We start from the raw sequence: 18,656 nt of genomic DNA, 5'->3' as shown, positions 1-18,656 counted from the left end.
ATTACCCTACTCAGTTTTGATTGGTAATAAATTAAATTGATTTTCCCCAAGTCCCGTCTGTTTTGCCCGTGATGGTAATTGCCGAGTGATCTCCCTGTCCTTATCTCAACCCACGAGCTTTTTTGTTATATTTTCTCTCCCCTGTCCAGTTGAAAAGGGGAGTGATAGAGCGGCTTTGGTGGGCACTTGGCATCCAGCCAAGGTCAACCCACCATACGTGCATACCTGAATCTTTTTGTTTCCCCTCACCCAACCATAACTTTACCGTTTGCCATCTTTGACAAACATATCAAAACCAAAAGAACTGTTCCCATGTTACAGGGAATGCTCTCATTTTCACAACTTGTATTGGTGAAGCTATAAAATTAAAACAAAACCCGCAAACAATCCAAGCAAGCTGCGGATAAAGAAGTTTTCATCTTGTTTCACCTCTAATCCCTTTACAAATTTAAAAAAAAAAAAAAGTAAAAAAAATCAAGTTCTGCAATGGCAATAATTTCAGTTATTAAATAGTAATTGGATTATTTATTTAATATCACCTGTCATTGTAACTGCCTAATGTTACAAATTGACTTCTAGTCAATGTAATAAAGCAGCTCAGAGTAGACAAAATTCTTATTTTGAGAAGATATACAAAAATTACAACTATTACATTAAAATCTCTGTTATAAGTATATACAAAATAATTTTCAACGCATTTGGTTCATACAGTGCTGCTGTAAGTCATGAAATCAACTACTTGATCCAAGAGAGTCAGTGCTAGAAATGGATGCCTGGGCAACCATCTCCAATTTGTCTGCTTGGGGACACAGAGAGAACAACAGAGAGTTTGTCTGTTCATTACACTCATTACAAAGTTGGAGCCATAAGGTAAAAGGAAAGGAAGCTATTAACCCAAAAAGACTTCAATGATGCTAAGTTCCCTGCATTGTCCCATTAAACTACTTCTATTGTTCAGTAACAGAACCACATTCAGAACATAAAGGGCAGCATTCACATTATTTTGTCTGTTTTCTCCAAACACTCCTGAAGCAGCAGATGATTTTCTTGGGACTTAGATGTCCATTTAGTCACTCACCAATCCCAATTTCAAAAAGCCAGAAGCAATTACTTCCTGTTACAACTCAGGTAAGAATTTAAATTGGTGACCTGAAGAGAAGCAACCTGCAGTTTGTGAACCCTTTGTCACATAGTTCATTACATACTGCTGCCAACACATATTTAAATATAACCACATTTTGTAATCAAGAATAACTAAACTAACTCCATTCCTAACTACAGTACAAAATCAAAATACTCTGAAATATTTGTTGGCTCTGGAAAGGTGCCCAAAAGCATCGCCTGTATTAATACTTCAGACTCTGTATCTTGGTTTGTCATCCAGCAAATTTGACTCAAAAAAGAGACAACATCACATGGCTGCAACCATTTCAACATTCAACTATGCACTACAAGTGCTGTATGTTCCCCTCTCAGCCAGTCACTCAGTTGTGAAAGAATTGCTCAGAACTTCTGAGGTTAAAACAGAGCCAGTTCCTTCCCATCATACAACTCTTGCAGTTGCTTTGACTCGAATTTTATAGAGGGGTTTTCAATTTGCATCCCAGGCTCCAGAGCATTCTGTCCAACTATTTTAAGATTCAGATTTTTTATTTTCCAGGTATTCTCCCTAACAGGACAGCTAATGAGTCCAAAAATTTGTTCAAAGATGCCCAAACAAGTCTTGTCTCTATGTACCGTGCCAGCCACTGCTACCAGTACTAACCCATGTGGAGACATGGCACATTTCAGCCCATTGGCACGCAAATTAGGGTTGAATAGAATATATTCTTCTGTAACCAAGGAGAGCAGACGAAGGCTCACCATTTCTGCACCAACATATTCTTCCATGTTTTTTTCTAATGTGTTGTAACGCAACTTCATTCTGGCATCCTCCCAAAAATGCTGTGGTCCCCATCCTTCTTCAGCTTTTACTCCCAAGGGATGTTGAGAGTTCAGGAGATCAAAGAACCACTGACAGAATTCTTGTCCTAGACGATGAATGTAATCTTGTCGTGACTTTTGTGTCTGTCCATGACTCTGCAATCAAGCACATTTTATTCTTTTTAGCCTTATTCTTCTATTTAGCCTTAACATGTGACATTACCACTTAGAACAACATAAAATCATGTAAATACTTATTTTAAACATTGTAAGTCTTCTTCAAGTGTTCTGAGACAGAGTGCCCAAAGAAAAACAACAAAGTAAAATCTCATTTATTTTTAAGATCATGATTATCTTATCATCTAGAAAAGCAGGGTATGTTCTTTGAATTACAGTTAGAATAGTCCTTCAGTTTTGTCTTGGCCTACAATTTATAAACAAAGAGGAAAATCCTGGTTCTACTGAAAAAGGTCAGGGGAAGGATTTTTGAACAACTTCCACGAGACCAGGATTCTCACACAGAGAGACAAAATTTCTGCTGAGTAGAAAGTCCCTGGGTTAGTAACTTTTCACTGGCCTTCACATTTCCAAAAGAAGGTTACAGAAAAACAAGAAGGATACAGACCCAACCTGAAAAGCTGATCTCAAACTAAGACGCATCAATTTACTAAAAAGTGCTCATAAATAAGCAATTATGTTGACATGGTTTTCCTGTTTCATGTTGCCTTCAGTCTCTTCTTTTTGGTACCTTTTAATTTGGTGAATTGTCTTGGTGTCTGCATCTTATATATAGCTGATAAGAACAAATAGTACTTATTGGGAAGTCACCTTTTGAATATGCACAGAGAATCACAGATTTATTTAACCTGGCACTGCCAAGTCCACCACTAAACCATGTCCCTAAGCACCACATCCACATGTCTTTTAAATACCTCCAGGGATAGTGATGTCACTGCTTCCCTGGGCGGCCTGTTCCAGCGCTTGACAGCCCTTGCGGTGAAGGAATTTTTCATGGTATCCAGTTGAAACGTCTCCTGGTACAACTTGAGGATGCTTCCTCTCGTCCTGTCACTTGTTACCTGGGAGAAGAGACCAACACCCACCTCACTACAACCTCCTTTCAGGTAGTTGTAGAGAGCAATAAAGGCTCCCCTCAGCCTTCTCTTCTCCAGGCTAAACAACCCCTGGTCCGTCAGCCGCTCCTCATAAGACTTGTGCTCCAGACCCTTCACCAGCTTCGTTGCTCTTCTTCAGACGCGCTCGAGCACCTCAATGTCTTTCTTGTAGTGAGGGGCCCAAAGCTGAACACAGTATTCCAGGTGTGGCCTCACCAGTGCCAAGCACATGGGCATGATCACTTCCCTGCTCCTGCTGGCCACACTATTCCTGATACAAGCCAGGATGCTGTTGGCCTTCTTGGCCACCTGGGCACACTGCTAGCTGTCACCACATGTTCACATGTGGTGAACACACATGTTCAGTCAGCTGTCAACCAACATCCCCAGGTCCTTTTGCGCCAGGCAGCTTTCCAGTCACTCTTCCCCAAGCCTGTAGTGTTGCATGGGGTTGTTGTGACCCAAGTACAGGACCCGGCACTTGGCCTTGCTGAATCTCACACAGTTGGCCTGGGCCCATTGTTCCAGCCTGTCCAGATCCCTCTGTAAAGCCTTCTTTCCCTCAAGGAGATCAAGACTCCCGCTCAACTTGCTGTCATCTGCAAACTTATTGAGTGTGCACTCGATCCCCTCTTCCAGATCATTGATAAAGATATTAAACAGAACTGGGTCCAATACTGAGCCCTGAGGAACACTGCTTGTGACCGGCCACCAACTGGATTTAACTCCATTCACCAGCATTCTTTGGGCCCGGCCATCCAGCCAGTTTGTTACCCAGCAAAGAGTATGCCCGTCTAAGCCATGAGTAGCCAGTTTCTCCAGGAGAATGCTATGGGAAGCGGTGTCAAAGGCTTTACTAAAGTCTAGGTAGACAATATCCACAGCCTTTCCCTCATCCACCAAGCATGTCAGCTTGTCACAGAAGATCAGGTTAGTCAAGCAGGACTGGCCTTTCATAAACCCACGCTGACAGTGCCTGATCACCTGGTTGTCCTGTACGTGCCTTGTGATGGCACTCAAGATGATCTGCTCCATAACCTCCGCCGGCACCGAGGTCAGACTGACAGGCCTGTAGTTCCCTGGATCCTTCTTCTGGCCCTAAATAAATCCTAATATCCTAATATATCCTAATACATCCTAATACCTCAAGCTGACAGAATACTTCTGATTTATGGAGTTATTTTACCTATATCAGTGGAATACGCTAACAAAATACACAGCTAATCCACAAAGAACTGAAACTCAAAGAATTAATGTGTTCCAGAACTTTTTCTCCACCAGATCATGTGCCTGATTTTAGCCCTGTTTGGCAGTAAGACTGCCAAAAATCATCCAAAAGATGCTTGGTCACTTTCATGAGTGATGTTTGTAGTCTTCACCATATTTCTAATGGGAAAAGAGTCCAAATCAAAGAAAACCATAACTTATGTTACCTTTGCTCCTCCAAAATAGATAAAAGTCTTGAGGAATCTCAGTTACTTTTCTAATTGTACAACTGATCACTTAAAACAGACTGAGACAATATGACATTGGGATAGGAGGGCTGCAGGGATTTTCACATAGCAGCATAGGCTTACTCTCGGAATAAAGACAACCTGTCATTCCCTCTGTTCAGCCTGTCATAAAATCCTTCCTTCAGACTGTCATAAAATCCTTTGTTCAACACCAAAGCTGATGAGAAAGTATTTTTAAGTAGTAAGACAAAGTAAACATTGCTAGCAGACAGCCAAGCCTTCAAAGAATAATTTGAAAAGGCTCAGTCAAAGATTCTTGTCTTGTTTAGAAGCCTTAGAGAAGAATGGGTCAGTGAAAGAAAGCACAAAACTACTCAAAACACATCTTCCACTAGTTCCCCATAGGTTATGGACAAGCCACTTGTGCCCTTTTTGTCCTTGTTTTACAGAAAATGACACATGCACACTCCTAAAATACATCTAAGATGTAGGGGGATAAAAAAATACTTCAAAATATTACTTACGTTTAATGATGGGTTGCTGAGACTGACAACAGAGTGGTGGGTATAAAGTTTTGAAGCCAAATTCACACTAAGTAGCAAAAGCAAGTATCAGTGAGGAACCAATGGTCATATTATTAAAGCCATATCAGAAGAGGGTGACAAACCACTCCAAGTGTTGTATCACTAAATATGTACTGCAACAAAGCCAGCAGTAAGATTTTTTTAGACACTATTAGGGTCAAGCTAAGAAAAAAAATTTACTCCTTGCAGTTGAATTCTTGGTAAGCCTACAACTATGTGTAAAAGAATAGCAAAATTTAAGCACAAACATTTAGGAAACAAGCTGCTCAGCAATTAGATATTTAAGACAGGTTTTTAAGTCAATTAGAAAAACACATTCAGTTTAGAGGATACTTCTTTCCGAAGGAAGCATCACTGTAAAAGGCAACAATCAGATGCTCAAGTAACAGTCCTGTGAGCCTATTTAATCTGTACATATGTAGTTTGTTTATCCTCTGGTTTCTCTTACACTAGGTAAGATTTTTTACTTAAGAAAAATCATCCAAACTTTCCAACATAAAGATACATGACCTCCAACTGTAAGGTGATGTGTTTTTTAAACAAGAACTAAATGTACAGTTATTTAGTAGGGCTTCTCAGTATTTGCAACTTCACAGCAAGACTTTTAGAAGTAAATCAAATGTCAAGTTTGCTAACATCGAAATCTATTAAATTAAGTTTTAAGTAAGTATTAAGTAATTAAGCATGAAAAGTTTAGAGACTTCTATAGAGAAATGCTGTATTTGTTTCACAATAAACTAATTAATTGCTAATTCTGTTACATAGGTTCATGTTACCCACCTCTTCAAAATAGTGAGGGCCACAAGAATGAAGAGAAAACAAAGGCAAAGAAAGATGTATGTGATAAATAAACCAGTTGAAGTTCTCATTCTTTGTGAATGTGTTTTAAATACTTTGGAGAATTTAATTTACTTACCTTCAATCATAAAGCTTCACTATGGGGTCATACTTGGGAAATGCTCTTGCAAGAGCAACATTTTTTTTTTTCCAAAATATGCACACAAAAAATGGTTTTGAAAACAATTCTGGGCTAAATCGTTAATTCTCATTGGTTAATCCCTGAAAGAAGCTCAGTGCAATAGGTTATCAACAGCTACAGAGCTCTAACGGTCCAGCTGGTGGGGCTGTTGCCCATTAGCTCTCAGAAGTACAAAGCTTGAAAGAGCAAGGTGGCTATTTAGAACTCCATGGTAAACATCCAAGACTAACAAAACACTGAAAGTTCATTGCACCACGAGGATTTACTAGATGTCACAATTTTGAACTTCAAAATAACCTGTAATTGCCAAACCACATTTACTTACACTGTATTAAGTGTTACTAATATCAAGGGGAAAAAATGACACAGACCTGGCACCACTATAAACTTCACATTTCAGTTACATAAAAATTCGCTAAAATCCATTCTGCGCTCTAACTGCAAGAGGTGAAAAGGAAAACAGCCTACCAACAGTGCTACTTTGATTGCACTGCCTCTAGAAGTAGATCAAGGCCACTTACAAAAAGGCAGTTTTCTCTCCATTCCCTCCCTCCCCCACAACATTTTAGACCACAGTCAGACAGATGTTTTCGCCCTATAATCTACTATCGACAGCATCTCTTTGCTCTGCTCTGGGATGTGCCCTACCAATGATATTGGTAGTGCCTGGTGTGGCTGGAGGATGACTGGAAATCCTGGATCTACACCAAAAGTTTAAGAAGATCCACCACATTATAAAAGTGACAAGGGGCTATGCAGGGTTTCTCTACCATTAAGACTGTTTTCAGTTGTCCTTGAATCCACAAAATTATTTGTGAATAGCCTCTATTTTAGCTTACAGTACAACTTAAAAGCATGGAGAAGACCCCATACATTAGAGTTCAAATGCATTAACATACTTTGCAAGACAGAGCAGAAGACTGTGCTCTGCAAGTGATAAGTTGGCACAGACACGTTTAAATGACGTAATTTAAAAAAACAAAAAAAAAAAAACCACCAAAAAAAAAACCAAGAGTTAAAGAGATTCAGTACCTTCCAAAATACAGGTGAGGAGCCAGATTTTGGATGTACATTAGAATATTTACACTGGTTATCCTGCAAAAGCAATGCTAAGCTTCCTCATATCTTTCACAAAGCAGCACTCACCTCTGCATACGGTTTGCTATTCCCTGACTCCGAGGCATGTGTTGTGGGCTGCCCACTCCAGTACTGCTTTACACGATCAATGAGTAGACGTTTCTCAGAGGAAGGAGGCACTGGAATTCCTTGTGCTGCCAAATACTTAAAAATTATTTCTCGATAGACTTTTCTGCGTTTCAAAAGTTCTTCTACACTTTGGCTGTAAGCCAAAATGTTACGAATGGCTTCTGCAAGTAAAGAAATTTCAGTTAGCAGTTGTTTCTCTCATGATGAAAACCCAAACCTACGTCATTTCTTAAACTCCTGACCAGCACCTCCAAGCCTAGATGAAATGCAAAGACTTAGAAGTTTGTTTGCAACCTGAAATCTGACCTGATCATATTAGACACAGAAGATACCCAAAGGCTTGGGAACATGTTCAAAAAACGGTGCTGTTTTTACCGAAGACCTTGCTACCTTGTAATCCCTACTTCCAGTATCGATGACTGCTTGGAACTTATTATGTATTATTTGAGCTTGATGAAAAGGATGCAACTTCTTCTTCCAAATGAAATTACTAATATTCTCCAAGTATTTTCAAGCTGTTTAGAAACTCCAAGTGCTTCAAGAAGTATAAAGACTCTTGCACACAATACATTTCACCTATACTTCCTGAGATGCAACCAGCCTTAACTTCAAAGTAAGTTCATTTAACATGAAATCGTTTAGGGCTTCCTGCTCCGTGTCACCATACAGCACCTTCACTTAGCAAAAGCTGAGCTTGGTTTCATTCTCCATTTGAATAGCCCTGGGATATTTCAAAATAAGCGATCCACCTGTCTCCTTGGAAGCAAGATTACACAAAGAAGAACCAGACAAATCTTTTATGGTTCTTCTGAATATGGAACGTGATTCTTAATTTCTGCATCAAATGGGTAGTTCACATGATTTGGTCAGAGAACACATTGTTATTTTCAAGAATACACAAGTTTTCAAATGTTTCCCATGGACAGAAAATTAACAGAAATGCAGACAGAGAGATAACTAAGGTAATCTCTGATTCCTCATACACTGAACAAGAATTCTAATACCAGAAGTTTGCAGTTTTTCAGACAACACGCAGTAGTTTGTGAAAGTGAGGTTCCATCTAGGTTCCTGAAGCCTGATGGAAATGGAATTAAATCTGGTTTATTTCCATGCTAATAAAATTACTACTCCCGGGTTCATAAGAAAACACCATGCATCACAGCACAATGACAGCGCATTGAAATGTAATATTAAAAAAGAATCAACTACAAGGCTCTGTGGCAAAATTAGGAAACATTACAAACTGAGATTCGCTTTTAAAGTAGTTGCAGTGGCTAGTTCTCACCGGAACTGAGGCTGGGTACTTAACGCATTACCTATAAAAACTGTAAGTTTAAACAAGAAGAGACTAACAGCTGAAGTAAAAAAAAAAAACAAAAACCTCTTAATTTAACCTACAACTGCTGCAAAAAGTAGATTAAAAAAGCAAGAAGAAAAACTACAGGCATAAGACCTTTTTAAGAAATGCGTTTCGCAAATCTTACAGGTCTGAGTTATACCACATGAAGCATGTTCAAGGTTTTTGGAGGAGTATGTTTCAGGTCAATATGCTGAGTGGCCTCAAGTAGCTCACATACAAAATTTTTACGAAACAAATCTCAACATCTGCAAAGTGCTCTGTTCTACAAAGAAGTTCAGTATTTGATTTGTGTTTTACCCTTTCAACACCTGAAAGCAATGCCATTAACAACAAACAGCAAGAGCCACTTGGGTTTTAAATACATCTTTAAACGCTATCAGGGCATAGCAGGGGTACAGCAGTGCCCGAAACTCACCGAGGGGGAGGAAGGGAGGGGGGGAGGAAGGGAGGCGGTGGCGGTCTAAGAGAGAAAAAGAAGTGCTTGAGATCTGCAAATCTGCTAAAAGCCACCACTAGCAGCCGCAAGTTCCTCGGCCAAAACAAAAAACAGGCTCCCAGCAGCCAAATCCCGGTGCTGCTGGGAGGTACGCAGGCCCGCTGCAGGAAGAGGCTCCCAACAGCTACCACCGAACAAAACGCAGCCGCGCATTTCGCCACCACCCTGCCCCGCTGCCACCTCTCCACGGCCCCCAAAATCCCCCCGGGCAGCTCCAGCACCCCGGCCTCGCTCGCCTCCCCCGCAACCCCCGCCGCTGCGAGCCGGCCCGGCCAGCCGAGCGGAGCCGCTCCTCCGCCTGCGCTGCCGCCGGGCCCGCGGCCAAGCGGGGAAGGGGAGCGCCGGGGCCGGGCGGCCGCGCCCGTCGGCGGGGCACAGGGGCAGGTTCCAGCCTCCCCCCCCGCCGCGGGGCCGGGAGGCGGCCGGGGCCCGGGAGTCGGCGTTCCCGTCGGGGGCTCCGCGCACCTTGGCGGCTCTGCGGGTGCACCAGGCGGTTGGTGACGGTGTCCGTCAGCGCCATCAGCTCCTCGGTGTCCAGAAACTCCAGGAGCTGGCGGCACCCGGCCCGCTCCCGCTCGCTCAGAGACACCAACGCCATCGCCCGGCCCGGCGGAGCAGGAAGCGTCGCCACTTCCTAAACCGCAGCCCTAGCAACGGCAGCTTCCTGCACGGCCTAGAGGCGCCGGCTGGAAATGGCGACCGGCACTGAGGTTCCGTCCGGGAACCGGCGCCGCCGGCGGAAAGAGCGGCCGGGCCGGGCCGCCGGCCGCCTCCCGGCAGCGAGGAGCCTCCCCCGGCTTGGGTGCGCGGCCCCGGCCGGCCCGCAGCTCTCCCTGCACAGCCGGGGGCAGGCAGGGGAGGACCCGATGGCTGCGGCCCGGCCCGGCCCACGGGTGGAGGAAAGCCACAAGACAGTGAACTGAACTGTATACATTATATATACATATGAAGAGTTTATAATTAAATATCACCCTTCCATCAGAGCGTGAAGTTGCACGCTAATTTTCTTCCCCCCGCCCCGTAAGCCACAAAGTGCTCCGACCCAGTCTGGCCTGCGGCACGGGCCACCAGCCCCGCAGAGGCTTCCCCTCCTTGTCCCTTACAAGCCCAGCGAGGATGCAGAGGAGGACAGAAAGCAAACCTCCCGCAACTGTTTACTTTAACGATGGGTTTTCATCGTTGGAGCCAACTGGAGCCAACGCCTCCAAGTCTCAGTATTTCCAAGCAGCTCTCCTGGGTCAGAGCCTGCCCGGAGATGGAGGCCTCACACCAACAAGGCTCCCAACGGGATCCAGCTGCGCACAGCGGCCACCATCGGATCGTCGGGAATGGCTCAGCGCTCCTGCTGCGGTCAGGCAGATGCTCTCCGTGGAAACAGCCTCTGGAAGGCTGTTGATAGGCCTCAAGCTGTGGTAACGTCCACAGTGGTTGCTTCAGCTGGATTGACCGATCTTCGGATATCCGAGAAGCAGCCACTGTGGCATCGAGTAAGTCTCCCACTCGTGACTGAGGGAGCTGCCGGACATCTTGGGAACTAAAGCCAAGAAAGTTACATGCGTCCACAAGAGTGGGAAATCTGACAGCACAGCACCTGCCTGAGGAAATGAAGTTCTGTAAGCCAAAGCCACTCTTCTACTACACATGCGAGGCTTGAGCCTCATGCTGCTCCTCCACTTAGCAGTATTTTCATAGAATCATAGAATGTTTTGGGTTGGAAGGGACCTTGAGAGATCATCGAGCCCAACCCCCCTGCAGTGAGCAGGGACTGAACCTGTGAACTTGGCGTTATTAGCACCATGTTCTAACCAACTGAGCTTCTCAGTCAAGGGCAGCATAACCAGTGACGGTCACTTTATGGGTTAGGGAGAGAAAAGTAAAAGGAGGAAAGATGATCAAAAAAGGAAAACGATGATAGCAGAAGCTTCAGTTGAGCTAAGGACCATAAGCTACATGAGGGCTGGTGCTGAGAAAAATATAGGTGCAACGAATCCTTGACCTCACTGGGGCAGAAAAAGCAGGCATTCTCATCAAACCCATGCTTTCATATAGGTAGCATCAGGAGGCCACCTTGTGGTGCTTAAGTTGCCTGTGGTTTCAAAACCCAGGAAGACCTAGATTCTGTAAGGGTATGCAGACCATCGCTTGAAGACGGGAGTTAAAATTACTGGTGATGCTTTTGCACCAAGAGGTAACAAAACAACTGAACGCTTCTTTACGGTAGGCTCTGTTCAGATCTGTAGTAACAAATGCTTCCCCTCAAGACCTCATAAACCTAAGACAGAACATCTACATGAACACAGAACACATCCCTACCCCCCATGTTACACATACATTTGTTTTAGATGATTGTTTCCTCTTTGAGGTCTAAAAAACTGTCTATGCAGGTCTCCCAGGTTCATCAGAAGAAAAACAAACACACATTCAGCTAGAGTAATAGGTATTCTCCTGAGCTATAGCAGTGAATGCAAAATAAACCAGAAACAGCTGAACCAATTTTGCTCATGAATTTTAAGCCTAACCATCAGATAAAAATTCAGTCCTATAGCATCTGGAAAGATTCAACACAATAATGCTGACTGTCTGCTGTGCCAAACTTCCCCTCACGTGTACATTGATTTAACAGTCTTTACGCAGTTGGAGCAGTATGTAACAGCTTCTGTTGACAAGATCAGCCTCATGTATAATATACATGGCCTTGCCATACAGCTATTGCACATTCTGTAAGACCAGTTACTTGTGTGCTCTTCATGCAAGACAGACCTCCCACCACAATATGCAGTGCAGAATTCTGCATATCCACATTAGAGTTTAAAAAGCAAAACTGGTTCATCAGAATGGGACAACCTACATGCCACCAATGTAATTTTGCTGCTGAAACCTTGAATTTCTTAAAATTAATCCTGCAAGCTTAAAATTTGAAAATGTATCCGAGAAATATAAATGACCTTTCCTTCATTTTGCTTATGTTTCAATAAACCTATTTAGATTTGCATACTTCAGGGAATTAGCCATTAACTGAATATTCTAGAATTCAGGAAAAAATGAGATGCCATTTTTTAAATTAGATTTTCAGATATTTGCTGTGTTTTCAGTGAATAATTTTTTCTTTCTTTTGGCAGGTTGCCTTAGAATGGTCACATTCCCATTAATTCTGAGAGAAGTGCACTGTCATCACAGAGATTGTCGGTGTTAACGTTCAGAACCGATTCCTTTTTTTTTTTCCCCTCCCCTTTTCTTTTTCTTTCTTATTTTAAACAAAAGCCAGCACTATTAGTAGGATGATACCTATGCCTTGTAAGTGCTTCTCTTTGGCGGTGGTAGGGGAAAGGGGAAAAAATCTCAGAAATAGGGGGCTTTTTTTGTCTTTCCCATAACTCAGAATTCCCTATAGAGTTTTTATTCAAACTTTCAAAATTGACTTTGATCACTGACAAGGAATATAAACTGGCATTCCTAAAGGAGATGAAACAGGAAAATTATCAGTCTATATAAACAAAAGGTGAATGGAACACTTGTAACATTAAGCTGTAGTCATAATTTAAGGAGTCACTACATGTGATCCTCTACCCCATCCCGTCCCCCCCGCCCTATTCAGAATTTTATTTACTGCAAATTGTATCCCTAAAAAGTCAACCGTACTCTTATTTCTATGAGCACAGTGCAGAAGTCAGGCACTGAGACGGAATGTACTGGATGTACTGATACACAGGAATACACATGCAGGCAGTGCTAGATACTGCTCTAAGTCACACAGGCACTGCTCTGACACCAGAAAGACAGCACAAAATATATCCGAGGTTATTTGGATTGGCACAACTGAACTTAACTGAAATACCACTTACAGACTTTTTTCCCCTTCCTTTGAAAGCTAAACAAGATAAATGAGAAATTACTGCTTACAACACGAGCAAACACAGATATAAATTTTAGTCATCTGTAGAAGTAGCTGTTTTATAGGTGGGCATGGTCATAAACTATAGTAACTTAAAGCTACTTACATACATACTTAAATGATGCTGACCATTGCATTAACTCATTTTACCACTGCTATGTAACTTTCCAACAAGTTAGCTTATATAGTGTTGATTATGCTGATAGACAAAGATGATATGTACGGCCTGAAGAATATATTACACAAATGGACAACAGCAGCTAGTTACCGTATGAAGCATATTCAGTTTAACTGTACCCTCCATTCAATTTCATTTCATAACCTTGAATTGATAACTTTATACCTCTTACCTGCCATCACTGATATTGTTACATTTTTTTCTTACGTAATTCTAAAAATCAGAAAAAAAATTGTTCCCAGTATGACCTTTTCAACTTTCCAAACAACCAACATACCAAACAACCTCAAAGATGGCATTCGTCTTAAACTTATGTTTCTATTCCACGCACCCTTGAGCGCCTCTTTGGTCTGTCCAGCCACTTCTAATTGTTAGGTGCTTCATTCATCCAGGCACCCCAACCTCCCCTTAGGCTCAAAGCTCAGTATTTACTCCTCACAATCCAGCTGTTTAACACCGGGCACCAAACTTTTCCTGCCCTGCTTAACAGCCACACTAACCTGTTGCAAAGTGGGCCACCGATGAGAAAACTTACAACGCTGCATTAGGCTACCAACTTAGGGTACAGTTCTACTGAGAAATTTTTACTTCTGCCTGAAATGTTAGCATGTCAAAGGAATTAAAACAATATCCAGGGCATAAAAGTTTACAGTTGGTATGTTAATATATTTTACAATTAATTTATCAAATGGCTTATGTATACATCGCCATTTTGATAAATAATTTGCCTGCAACGTGCATGTGCCATAGTACCAGAGATTTGAGAAACCTTACCCCTGTGCCCAAACTTAGTAACTTTCTTAGGCAAAGACCTTGTCAAAATTATACAAAGCAGAACATAAAGGTAAGTTTGAAGTCACAAGCTGCACAAAAAAATCACCATTCAAAATTTTGCAAAGACAGTCAAAATCTGCAGTCAAACAACATTAGGAATTTACAGGACTGCAGATAATAAAACCAAATAATCCAGCACTTTCAGATGATGGCATTGAACTTTTTGAAGCAAAAGAAAAAAGCAATTACACTGTCTTTATCTGTGGACTACAGCATTCAATCAAGGGGACTAACAAAGCAATGGAAACACGTGTATCACACCAGAGGTTACTATCGTTATTAGCAGCGTTATCAGAAACAAACATAAGCTCATGAATGGCAAAAACTGAGGCTCAGCTCTAAGTATTAGTGCCAAGTAATCTTCCTAAGAGGTTCAGGCCAGCATTTGGTACTTGTAATGCAGGGCCACTAGAGAACTTTTTATGGCAGAGAAAGACAAGCAGCTAGCAGCAGGGCTATCTTGAAACTGCATCCAGACCTGTTTTGTGACCCCAAGTTTGGCTTTCAGGCCCCACACAACAGCTTCAGAGTAGTTAACCTCCACCACATTTTGAAGCCATTGCCCCCCAGGGGTAAACACCATACAAGCCATTAAAATGAACATAAGTCTGCCGATTAAACACCACGTACAGCTTTTCCTTGCAAGCTTTATTCCTCCCAACCCCGACTACCTCCATCTCTGCCCCGCCAGCCTTACGCCATTCTCCATACGCGTGTTAAGAACCACTACGCGAGCCCTCCATTACCAGCTCAGAAACTTCACGGGCCTCTCCTGCCCCGAGATCTGGGCTGATCACTGAGCAGACTCCCATTTCCCCCGGCGTTCTGATCGATTCCCTTTATCGGGGGAGCGTATCATCTAAACAATACATGACGCTCATAAATCACATAGGTATATGCACTAATTACAAAGTCTAGTTCCCAGTGCACGCGGCTGACCACTTAAAAAAAAGTTATCTTAAAGCTGCCAGTCTTTTGATGGCTAGCACCAGTCAAACCTGAGTGGATTGCTGTGTGCCTAAGGTTCAAATGTGAAGATGAAGATGGAAGCTTTTTCTGCAGTAGGTGTGTTCTTCACATGTCTCAGACTGATGACCAAAAAGGCTATTCCTCTCCCTCACACACAGACATGCTTCTCTCTCCAGCAGTTATCTATTTGTAAAGAATCTGTAATAATACTATGACTTTTTGAAGACTTGTTTAACTAAAAGGTCCCAAATTTACCAGAGCAGGTAGTTCATTAGCTAGAAGGAAGAAAAAGGGAAGGCGGGGGGGATGGTGGGGGAGGGGAAGAGGCAGACAGGAGTTCTGTTTTAATTTCCTTGGTAATCCTGGGTATTCTTGGATATACTTGAATAGATTTAGTCTATTCAAATCCAAATATCCACACACCTGGAAAATCAAGACCTGGCAGCTTTGCACAGGTGCTGTGCAACAATCATATACCAAATATAACATGGTAACTATAAACACTGCAGCAGTATTTTCAGCATGATTCCCCAAAAGACAAGATCAATTTCTATCAACAACAAAGACAATGTTTTATTGAACAAATCTATGTACAGTACAAAAAAGTTTTTAAAATGAAACACTACTGTTGATTTATTGCAGTTTGATGGCTCAGTTTTAATTTGTACTCTTATATAAAATGCAAAGTAAAATAATTTAACATTCAACAAGGAAGCACAAATTTCCTTTCTTGCTGAACCTGTAACAGCTTTTACAAATTAACAGAGTCCCAAAATGCATACACTGCATTTAATCAGAAAGGTGTTATACAGTACCAAATAAATTAAGAAAATAGTAACACTACCACCCCCTTTGAGTCTTTTGTCCATACCACTGGTGTTAAACAATAGAAGAAATGAGTACAGCTGAACCTTCAATGTGATATTAAAATCACAAAGTTTAATGTTATAAATTATCCAAACTATACAATTTATATAGTTTTAATGAATATGGCTAAATAACCAAAGTACCAGTGACCTTTCCCCACAGATATGACCACTTTCAACCTACTTTCAGTATTTCTTTTTTTTTTGTGAAAGGTGCCTACCAAGCGGCAACTCTTTGAAAATTAGAACTTACATGACCTTTACAGTGAACTGTGATCCAGTTAGAGTAGACAGTCTTAAAAGGAAAGTCTAAATCCAAGTTATAGCCACTGGGAGGAACGCTATTAGGATACGATCATCAGCAATGAAATGCACAAACTTTGATCCAACAAAGCTCCTAAGCTCATGTATAACTTCAGGCAGCTTGAAGATATTTGCACACTTACATTACACATGTACTTCAGTATTTATTGGATCAAAGTGATACATCTTGAAGAAGTACTTCCAATTATATCATGAAATGCTTAACGCCTGGGGAAAAAACCCTTTCAATTCTAGATTTGGAACCTTTTTCAGCCCTAAAAGTTACAGGCTTAGGACAGGGTAATACTCAACATACTGAAGAATCCTTAAAAAGCATGTAGAATTATCCCCCACATGTTACAAGTATCTTTTTGCTCCTAATTAAAGTTGCTTAATACTGCAACTATCTGAGAATACCAACAGGTATCAGAGAGTAGTTTGAAGAAAATGCAATGTCTTCTGAAGTAAAAATCATTACTTAAAACAAAAATGTTACCACCCACTTGCTACTTTAAGTCAATTTCTGATAGGTGTTAGGTGATGCTAATGTTCACCTACGTAAGAATTCAGTTTTCCAGTTCTCCAAAGTGTATATACTGAACACATGGTATAAACAAATGGTGGTGTCCAAGAAAAGCATCTTTGAAGAAAAATGAGTTTAATGCAGGTACAAAAAATTATGGTCACAGTTTATGCATGTACATAGATGCATTTATCTACACACTTAAACCAAAGAAAATACAAGTCTCAATCATGTTTTTAAAGCATCTTCAAACACGTGGAGCTCCAGGAAAGGGCAAAAAAGCACCAAAGATTAAAGGTACATTTAAAAGGCTTTACACAAACATTTTTGTCATATCTATTGACTGAGTTTTCAGATTTTAAAAACTGTACTACTTTAAAATCAACCTTTTTTTCCAAATATATTTAAGCAAATTTAACTAGATTAACAATGTTAAGCAAAGAAAGGGGAGCCTGGGAACACTCAAGGTGATAACTGGGTACTTAAAAATCAGTTGGTAACTTGAAAGCAAAAAATGTGAAAGTGCATTTGGCTGATAAGGTCCCCGCTGATTTCATGTTTAAAAACTTTTAATGTATTCATATAAGTAAATATATATATATAGTGTGTGTGTATATGTGTATACATAATGAATGATCCATTTAAATCAGTTTTTTTGCAACTGCAAAAAAATTCTTTGGTGCCTCAAATGTCATACAAATCTCTGAAAGCGGGTCAGTCATCGGTATTAATGTAATGCACACATACCTGTGATCATAATTTTATAACCTTTTACGTTAATCCAACTCAAAGTTAAGGCAAAAATTTTCTAGAATTCAAAAGAGTATGGTTTTGAATTTGTGTTCTTTTTACCTCCCAGGAGGGGAAAAGGAAGCAGAATTAACGCACATATCTGTTTAATTTCACAGAGGGTTATTAGCAGAGGCATTACTGAACTATTAAGTTCCAGAAGTACTTAACAGCCTATTTTACATTAAACCCTTTAGGTTTGCAAGTGTGAGCCATTGCTACAATGAACAGATCTTTTGTGTACCTCTTGATTTTTTTTTTACTCATTAGCTTTTCCATATCTGTTGATTTAAGCAAGTTGATCATCTTACGCCATACACGCATTGTGATGAACTATTCAGTAAGCAAACTAGCTGAGCAGGAACAGTTGGTCTTGGCTGTCCTACATTTCTGTGATGACTCCATCTGTACACACCAGTTTTCACCACTATACCTTCTGTGCCTACGATCACATTAAAATTTTCAGCTACCCACATGGAACAGGATCCCAAATGAAGCATTTTTAGATGGCAAGACAGTATAAGATAAATTAGAGGATAAATTAGCACAGTAATTAGGCAATGTGCATGTTTGCCACACCTCTGTTTACGGTGGGAAGACCAAAAACTACAACAGCATCTTTTTGGTTTCTGAACGTCCTGTATTTCAATGTGACATACAGAGCTGACTCCTTTCCTGTCTTCACATTCTGATTGTTTCTATGAACAGTGAATTTTGAATAAAGTGCTTAACATTTAAATCTAACTCCTTCACTAACTTCTGGGAAAGGCTATCTTTTCAACAAATGCTACTAGACAGGGTTGTAATGTGTCTCAAGGTTGAGTCGATACATATTTTCTCCCTTCCTCTAGACAGTAAATAAGTAGTTACAATACCGAGTTGTGACCTGCCACCATTAAGCAACATCACATACGTGAAACAGGCTCCTCCTAATTTTTTTTCCAAATTGACATGTGCTCTGCTTTTTTCTGCCTTTTTTTTTTTTTAAACTTTTTTTTTTAAACAGGAAGCCATCTCCAGTTCTTTTCAGTCATACCAAATACACAGGTCCCTCAGCTGTTGCATAAAATTAGTTTAACTCTGCCCTGTAATGCAAGCTTAACCACCCTCCCATTCTGTATTTGTTTCAGTCTGCTTCTGTTAATATCCACACAATCTATGCATGTACTGCTTGTATTAAGTCTT

The 18,656-nt window shown here is 41.1% G+C and overlaps 1 protein-coding gene across 2 annotated transcripts; it reads right to left on the bottom strand.

Annotated features, from left to right (window-relative positions):
* Window positions 1-522: 522 nt before the first annotated feature.
* Window positions 523-9,715, bottom strand: C1H3orf38 (chromosome 1 C3orf38 homolog). 2 transcript variants are annotated; one of them, XM_075717377.1, is made up of 4 exons: window positions 9,583-9,671; window positions 7,202-7,422; window positions 2,856-3,002; window positions 523-2,079 (listed from the first exon to the last, which is right to left on the bottom strand). In XM_075717377.1, the coding sequence occupies exons 1-4, from the start codon at window positions 9,635-9,637 to the stop codon at window positions 1,519-1,521; spliced, it is 984 nt and encodes a 327-aa protein (XP_075573492.1). In that variant the 5' UTR covers window positions 9,638-9,671; the 3' UTR covers window positions 523-1,518. The 2 variants fall into 2 exon arrangements, with proteins under 2 accessions (XP_075573492.1, XP_075573502.1); XM_075717387.1 differs by lacking the exon at window positions 2,856-3,002 and having other exon boundaries at window positions 9,583-9,715.
* Between the last annotated feature and the right edge of the window lie 8,941 nt (window positions 9,716-18,656).

The sequence above is a fragment of the Pelecanus crispus genome, chromosome 1 (genome assembly GCF_030463565.1).
Source record: "Pelecanus crispus isolate bPelCri1 chromosome 1, bPelCri1.pri, whole genome shotgun sequence".
Lineage (NCBI taxonomy): Eukaryota > Metazoa > Chordata > Aves > Pelecaniformes > Pelecanidae > Pelecanus > Pelecanus crispus.
This window is presented reverse-complemented; position numbering and strand designations above follow the sequence as displayed.